The sequence below is a fragment of the Notothenia rossii genome (genome assembly GCF_949606895.1).
Source record: "Notothenia rossii genome assembly, chromosome: 9".
NCBI classification, from domain to species: Eukaryota; Metazoa; Chordata; class Actinopteri; order Perciformes; family Nototheniidae; genus Notothenia; species Notothenia rossii.
In genome coordinates, this window is record NC_136907.1 from 47425034 (window position 1) to 47434054 (window position 9021).

The 9021-nt window shown below is 38.2% G+C and overlaps 1 protein-coding gene across 1 annotated transcript; it reads right to left on the reverse strand.

The window, feature by feature from the left end:
* Positions 1-4038, reverse strand: LOC307020700 (uncharacterized protein; the record flags this gene model as incomplete). Its single annotated transcript, XM_079652230.1, has 5 exons — positions 3014-4038; positions 1782-2190; positions 1457-1524; positions 912-955; positions 1-102 (listed from the first exon to the last, which is right to left on the reverse strand). Exons 1-5 carry the CDS (start codon positions 3159-3161, stop codon positions 1-3), a joined length of 771 nt encoding a protein of 256 aa, XP_079508356.1. The 5' UTR covers positions 3162-4038.
* Positions 4039-9021: the final 4983 nt, after the last annotated feature.

Sequence of the window (9021 nt, forward strand, 5' to 3'; positions counted from 1 at the left end):
TTATATGTATTTTATTACTCCAAAGTAGAAAAAAAAAAAGTCAGCCATATTTAACTGGGAAAGTTTTCCTTTGGCTCCCAGGAATTGTTCCACTTCGCCCCACTGTAAAACAGAAACACAGCAAAAAGTATTACTTTTTTTCAACTGTTTGGAACATGTAGTTCTACAGTATGTTGACAATGCTATTTCAAATGAGAAGATACACTAAGTCACTCAAAAATATCATGATGAAAGTGCAGTATAATGTATATATTTATATATAACACGTACATCATATATAATGCAAGGTACATTTTTTATTTCAAAGTCAATGTTTCATTTGACCAATTCTTTGAATTTGCTGTCTTATCAATGCCCAAACATACAGCACTAAACTTAGACAACTGCCTGCAAGACTGCACACAGAAATAATACTACTTACTACTACTAACTATACTTATAGTATAATTGTTAAGAACAAATGTAACAAGTCAGTAATTACAAAATAGATCAAATACCATCCAGCCTCACATATCAATCATTTAACCTTTAGTGGTATCAATATCACTAAAGGTTAAATGATTGGAAGGATAAACTCTATTGTATATTTTATTTTAATTTCTATTTCAATGTAGGCTACTTCCCTGCTTATGTGTTACAATCAGACAGCGTTTCTAGGGCGCGATGTCTGAATGACGAAGGGCAGAGAACTTGGATGTCTTACTTTATGGCGCAAACGTCTGATAGAGCCATTGATGACATGGCTCCCCACCCCCATGTGATCAACTAAATTCAATTTACTGCTGAGGAACCCAAAATGTTTAAGTTAGTGATCTCAGGGTTGATGAAGTTGGTTGGTAAGACTACTTTGTGGCCCCTGTTCTGCCAGACCCATCAGCTACACTGAAGGAAACTTCAGATTAGATACATACCATCCAGAGCAAGACTGCCACTGCACCAACACCTCGGTATGGCCCTGAGTAAAGAAACACAGATTTTAGGTAAACTTTATTTTTTTCAAATGTCATACATGTAAATACAAAAAGTCCAGTGAAATCAAATAATAATTTGAAATAATAGTAGGTACGATTAACTCAAACATATGAAGGACTGTAACATAGTCAATAGCATTTTCCCCATCAGTTTAATATTTTGGAATACTATTATTATTTGAAAAAATATTTGTACTGCCAAGAATAGGAATTCACCTACAAAGGATTACAAGAAAAAATGTAATATGCAAATAAATGGCTGGACATGATGCATTAATGCGACATGAAGCATTACACAAGTACCTCAACCTTAAATTAATAATAAATTATTGTTACTGTAATTTCAATATTTACATTAGCAGTCATGCTTAAGACTGAAACACTCCTTTTAAACAAAGTATACGAAAATCCAATAAGATAAGACTTGGTTCCACGGAAACATTATTGTCATTGTTTATTTATTTTAAAATATTTTCTAAACAAACCTCCCTGATTCGTTCCCTCAGTAGTTTTTTGTAGGGGAAAGTGTCTGACCCTTGATGAATGGGACATTCTGCAAGGAATTAAAAGGTGGTAATAAGTTGAAGTTCAGCAATAACCTCCTAAACATTGCCTAACATCACATTGTGCTCAATTAAACTGTTCAAAATGGCACTCAGACTTTTGATACTGCAAAGTCTTAAACAAAACAAAAGGTGGTGTATTCTAATTGTACCGATGATTGTTTTCTTTCTCTTTAACTAATTCAATGTGCAAAATCAAACACAGTTTCAGTCTATGTAAATAAGATAATTACTAATTAACCCGCACATAGCATTAATTGCCACTTTATTCTTCGTTGGTCTTATTTTCTGTGAGGAAGACACTGAGGAGAGAGCAGGAGTCAGGCCGGAGGAGAGAGCAGGAGTCAGGCCGGAGGAGAGAGCAGGAGTCAGGCCGGAGGAGAGAGCAGGAGTCAGGCCGGAGGAGAGAGCAGGAGTCAGGCCGGAGGAGAGAGCAGGAGTCAGGCCGGAGGAGAGAGCAGGAGTCAGCCCGGAGGAGAGAGCAGGAGTCAGCCCGGAGGAGAGAGCAGGAGTCAGGCCGGAGGACACAGGAGTGAGGAAGATTGTGAACTCAGTGTCAGTCTCGGTGGTAAGAGGTACAGACAAGTCTGATCCTGGGTCTGCGGCCATTTCTGCCTGTGTGGTTGAAGGGCCCTCAGGTTCAACTGCCAAAGTCACTATTGAGAAGAAAAAAAAGTAGACGCATGGTGAATAAATGACCAAGTATAATCCGCCATATACATTTATAATCTGAGTAATTACAGCTAAAAATGAAACAGCGGAACATCAGTGATTATGTGTTACAATGGCGTTTGTTAGCAACCAGGAAATGACACCAGTAAGGACAAACAGATGAGAATGCTGCGTGGGGTCTGGGTGCCGTGTTGACTGGACGTTGGGGGGCTCGCTGCTCCGCCCTTTGAGGCTTGAGGAGCAGACATTGTGAGCTGGATTACTGGTGTTGTTTCCTGGTTGCTGCGTGGGGTCTGCGAGACAGCGAGGAACTCAGCCTGAGCGCACACACACACACACTTACAGCCAGGCTGTGAGTGTGAGTGCGTGTGTGCGTGAGGAGATCCACGGAGCCTCGGCTGAGAAAAGATAAGGCTGAGTGAGTGTGTGTGTGTGTGAGCCGGTACGTCACTATGCCCATTACGTCACTATACTCAGGAAGAAAAAAATTGAAAAAGAGCAGCATAGACAGGTATTTTCTGTGTTAGAGTTTTACTCGCTACAGGGTGTACTTTGAGGGTTTGTGACTCTGCAGGCCGTTTACATGCAGGAAAAGCTTCATAACACACAAGGGGACAGGTAATAACCAGAAAAGCATGACATGGGCCCTTTAACTGACAAAACAAGACATAACGACATATTTGTACTACTTGGTAAACAGTGATTCACATTTTTTTACATTTAAAACCAGATAACTGAGCAACTCATTTACAAAAAATGTTAACAGATAAATTGCTGAAATATAGCATGCAGATTTGTATACTTTACCATTAATAAGGCTTTCGTAAATCCTCTTTATGGTAACAAGTGCATTGTTACCATCTTCTGTCTCGATTTGCCATGGACAGATGCAATCGGCCGCAAAACCATTTGTGCCTCTCTTGGCAAGAAGGAGGATGGGACGCCGATCTAACATTTTCCATTTGTGGAGTTGGAACACAATGGACACAAAAAAACAAGAAATATTATGTACACAACAGCTCTAAACATTTTCACACACCTAAAGCCATTATAACTCCATTTATTTTGCATAAGTGAAAAATGCACTGATGTGATACGTGTGCACATTGAGGAAGGCACCCCACAATTAACCAGGTGTGATTTTAGACCCCTTTTAGGGGAGCCCCTAAAAAAGAACTGTAAAAAAAAAAAGAAGTTTATCGAGCTCGGGTTCACTTTGAGTTTTTTTTACATGGGCATAATTATTTTTATATGGGTTAGGGATGCCAGCGATTATTCTATTTTTCGAATATTCGTTACAGTCTCCATAATCGAAAATTATTTTTAAAATTCGATTTTATTTTTATATATTTTTATTATTATTTATGTTTTTCTTTTTTTTCCTGGCTTAGTTTCAATTCGGCGGCGAATAATCGATTAATATTCGCCAGGGCTGTCCGATTTTGATCATGGTCAGTTTCTGGCATCCCTAATATGGGTCCATTTAACTATTCAGATATCTGAATAAGCTACATTTAGCTTTGAAACATGTCAGCAAGCTATAACCTATATCATTTCAGGTTCAAAGTTCCGCATTAACAGCACTTCAGATGTAAAGCTGGTGTTACAGGGGGATTTTGAAATGACTGTTCGAACACGGCTCAAAGTCAGAGACTCTGGTAAGCTTAATGAAAGTGCTTTTAAGGGCCTCTTTATTAATACTAACTCTTTCCAGGTCTTGATTGTCTTTCAAGCACTATATTAATATGGGCTGGTTTTGATTCTGTGACATTCTTGGTTTTACCATTTATTCAAAAATGTATATGATATTTAATTTATTTTACTTTTGGAAACCATAGTCACATAATTATGTGTTTTCCATACCATGAAGTTCCAAAATAAAATATAACAATAACAATATAATTAGAAAAACATGTACATTGAAGCTCTGATTCTAGGAATTACCACTGGCCTGAACTATGTTACTTCTGGTTAAGAAATAATGTTTTACTAAAACTGGGTGCTTGCAAGTACAAACACTATCTAACATCAGTTCGAAAAAATGTGTTATGCCTTTACAGATTTAAATACAACGGTGACAACAACTTTGCTTAACACATTACATGAAGTGCAGTAATCATGCACTAGTCTGTACTTCTCACATAAACTTAATTAAGAAATTAGGATTATTTTTAAAAAGTAAATGAGGGCGACTGTTGGAAAGTATAAATCAATTCAGTAATTTAACAATTTGTATAAAAAGATTAAGATCAGGGATTATTTACACACTTTTTTATGATAACTGACATCTGCAAGAGAAAAAAGCTTACCAGTAAATGTGTCGAGTCATACACTTTGTTGACACTGTGGTTTTTCTGTTGCGTGGTCTTCCACTCCTGTGCAACCTTTTCTTTTTGCTTGGAGAGTTTCTCTTTGTAGGGTTGGATGGCACCACATTGTTTGCATTTTTTACTTGCTACTCCTATGCTTTGCCTGCATGTCTGGCACACTTTTTGAGTAGGCATCTGTAACAGAAACAAAGATAATGTCAGGGAATACCAAAAATAAGAATACTATACTACAAATGTTTACAGGATTCATGTATTTTATTATATCGTGAAAAATCTTGTTAAAACAATGAACTCATGTTTTTTTATCTTTTAGATAGGATGAACAAAAATCACAAGAGTAAGGAAAACAATGTTATACAGAGTCAGTCACATGTTTAAATTGACTGTTATGGACAACCCTAATCTGTAAATATCTGGTTGATCCAAAAGTTGATGCTCCATCATCACAGAACATAATACTAAAATCATCATTAGCAGGGGTGTATTGCTAATTCTATAAGTTCTGCACGTGTGCACGCGCAGTTGTGGCTCGTTTTGAAGCTTATGTAACTACTGTCAATTAACACTCCAGCCAGAATCAACAAAGAATGGTCATTTATTAAGTCTGCATTATTGAATAAATGTGTGTTTCTTACAGTAAATGCTGCACACAGCTGCGTGATAGTTAAGTGATCAGTGAAGGACCTTTATAAACTAACTCCCTCCTGCTGAGGTACAAAGGTTACTATATCAAAAGTGTGCACATTTATTTAGTATCCTATCCATGTGAATATGTTTTAAGTGGGGGTGGACCTCATGTCCTCTAGGGGGGTCCGGAGGCCCCCGTGAAGTTAAATGCATCAATCTTGTGCACTTTGAGGGCAAAATTAACTAAATCTATGGATACATCTGTCAACACCCATAAGAAACTTAACTGTATACATTTCAATAATTTAAAAAAATGATAAGAATAATACTTTTAAAAAATGTATCTTTGTGCATATTTAACTATTTACTGTTTTTTTTTTTTATGCATTTGTTGTATGTCCAATAGTATGAATTGTAATGATTTCATCGATGTTTTAGATTCATTCGATTTTTTTTAGGGTGCTGTGTGACGTTGAACCTGCGACCTGCAACCTGTGACCTATGAACCTGTATTTATATACAGTTGCAAGAAAAAGTATGTGAACCCTTTGGAACTACCTGGATTTCTGCATAAATTGGTCATAACATGTGTTCTGATCTTCATCTAAGTCACAACAATAGACAAACACAGTCTGCTTAAGCTAAAACCACACAAACAATGATATGTTTTTATGTTTTTATTAAACACACCATGTAAACATTCACAGTGCAGGGTGGAAAAAGTATGTGAACCCTTGGATTTAATAACTGGTTGACCCTCCTTTGGCAGCAATAACCTCAACCAAACGTTTCCTATAGTTGCATCAGGCCTGCACAACAGTCAGGAGGACTTTTGGACCATTCCTCTTTACAAAACTGTTTCAGTTCAGCAATACTCTTGGGATGTCTGGTGTGAATCGCTCTCTTGAGGTCATGCCACAGCATCTCAATTGGGTTGAGGTCAGGACTCTGACTGGGCCACTCCAGAAGGCGTATTTTCTTCTGTTGAAGCCATTCTGTTGTTGATTTACTTCTGTGCTTTGGGTCGTTGTCCTGTTGCATCACCCATCTTCTGTTGAGCTTCAATTGGTGGACATATGGCTTTAGGTTCTCCAGCAAAATGTCTTGATAAACTTGAGAATTCATTTTTCCGTCGATGATGGCAATCTGTCCAGGCCCTGAGGCAGCAAAGCAGCCCCAAACCATGATGCTCCCTCCACCATACTTCACAGTTGGGATGAGGTTTTGATGTTGGTGTGCTGTGCCATTTTTTCTCCACACATAGCGTTGTGTGTTCCTTCCAAACAACTCAACTTTGGTTTCATCTGTCCACAGAATATTTTGCCAGTAGTGCTGTGGAACATCCAGGTGCTCTTTTGCAAACTTCAAACGTGCAGCAATATTTTTTCTGGACAGCAGTGGCTTCCTCCATTTTATGACCAACTTATGCAGAAATCCAGGTAATTCCAAAGGGTTCACATACTTTTTCTTGCAACTGTACTACCAAAGGAGATATTGAACCTAAGAACTTGAATTTCTGACTCCTATTGTGGAACATTACAATAATATAAAAGTGTGCCTTGGAAATATGTATTTCCATATATGGTGACCAAACTGTTTCAGACCCACTGAGATAACTTAGACTAAAGTTAACTGTGTAAATATTACATTAGGTACATTAGCCTCTTAGCCTATCCGTTATCATAGCTAGCTAGCACCAGATGCTAACAACCATCCCCGTTTTAGGTGCCGGAGCGGTGTTTCGGCAGTATTACACCCCTGGTCACTCTTCACTTAATAGATAAATAGTATTTAATATAGTTATAAAGAATGTGACGTGTGATAACATTTGGATCAACCGCATGAACCGATGGATCACATAACTTCCATGCTCACGTTAACGTTAGCTGATTCTACTTTTGGCTAATTTAGCTTTGCTATCATTATTCCTAGGTAAACATAGTAATCTTACTCACTGTACTAGACGACAAAATAAAACAACATAATACATATCCCAAAATGAATATACTTTTGATATCTGACTACTCACGTTTATTAGCTTGTCTGGGAAATAAATGGATGTTGTCAGTGATGCAGTGACGAGTCCAAAACCCCGGTGAGTTAGCATTTTACCACTTCCGGTTCCCTCGCCTCAGAACCAATGAGATTTCTCCATAGGATTTGGGAAAATAGCTCGAAATAAGGTCTGTGGTCGACACAAATTTAAGAGACGGATCACGTTTTGTTCTACGACAGACAGCCGTGATTTTTGAAGAGTGTACGTGTCTGAAAAACGATGGTTGTTAACAGAAGTTGTCGAGGACGTTGTACGTCATTACGCCGCCTCCCGTTGATTTAAAACGCACCCGTGGGTCGTAAAGGTATGCAGGCTGACGCACCTGTTGATTGAAAACGCTGCTCTGGGTCATATTAATGGGTCGGAAAACAAGGAAAACAATCGACCTATTTGGTCGTATTAGTTGGAGGACTTGTTGTTCACATCCTTAATCAGAATCTGCAAAGTAACTCAAATAAATGTAATGGAGTAAAAATACCAGGTTAACCTATGAATTGTAGTGGAGTAGAATTATAAAGTAACAATGAGCTGTCATGTGGGTAATGCTGCCCATTATGGCTAACAAGCGATGTTCACCCATTTAGTAATTACATGTTTTAAATTTGTACACACCAATTTGTTTCCTATCGCCTAAACCTCCAGGGCTGTACACAGTTTAATACTGTCAACTTCTAATTTTGGGAAAACGAAAACGTCTTTTTAAAACTACAATTCCCAGTAGAGACGTGCGAGAACATGTTGCGAAACACAATAGCCAGCATGTGTAGTTCTGGGGGGGCGTTCGAGTCCAGTTTGGAATAGTCTGCCGTGGTTTCGTTCCATTTCAAAGAGCTTGACGCTCGGCGTAACCTTGGCACACTGCCACTCCAACATCTTGGCAACCGTTGGTTTGGCAACGGGACTGTAGTCCCAAACGATAGCTGGGGGATTGTGGGTAGTCTAGTGTCTTCGGCCATCCTAAACTGACATTTTTTCCGGATATCATATCGCATTAACAACACCACATCTGGCGTCACAGAGATCTTCTGTTACTGTCCTTTCTTCTTAGAGGAAGTACAGAAACACGTAACTCTGGATTTGTTTTAATGTTTGAGGTGCAATAAACGACACAGCAGTTTTATGGCATGTTAAAACTATTATTTTCTGCCTCGCTCATGAGAGTAACAGCTGGCGAAATTACAGCCTCGCCTACTGATTTCAAATGTGTGCTCTAAAATGATATTTATAAATTACTATTATCATTATTATAAGCAAGATAATAAATGGCAAAGATATGTAGAAAATAAACGTATTTAAGAGACGTTCATAAGAAACGTAACCTGGGAGAAAATATGTTTCTAGAAGATATGTAGAAAATAAACGTATCTGAGATACGTTCATAACAAACGTAATGTGGGAGAAAATACGTTTCTTGCTAAACTTAATTGAGAATGCAGTTTAGTTCTGTGGGAACGTAATTTTTAGGAGACAGCGTTGCTGTGTTTGCTTCCCCTGTCGCGAGTTCGGATCACTCAGTGATGATACTATATAGTGCATTGCACTTACAACTACAATAAGCATGTTAATGTACTTAATCTACAGCTCTGGCGATCCACTATCCCCCCCCCCCCCGCGGTTGTTTTGAAATGCTCCTGATTTCTGAGGTCTCAACCTTGGCAAGTATGCCTGGGATTGAATCACTTTGATTGGTTGATTGATTAAGTACATTTCTAACTGTTACTCAGACCTACTAAATAAACTATCAGAGGTCTTACTTCTACTAACTGCTGTTTTAAGACAGACATGTACTAAATCTTTTTCAA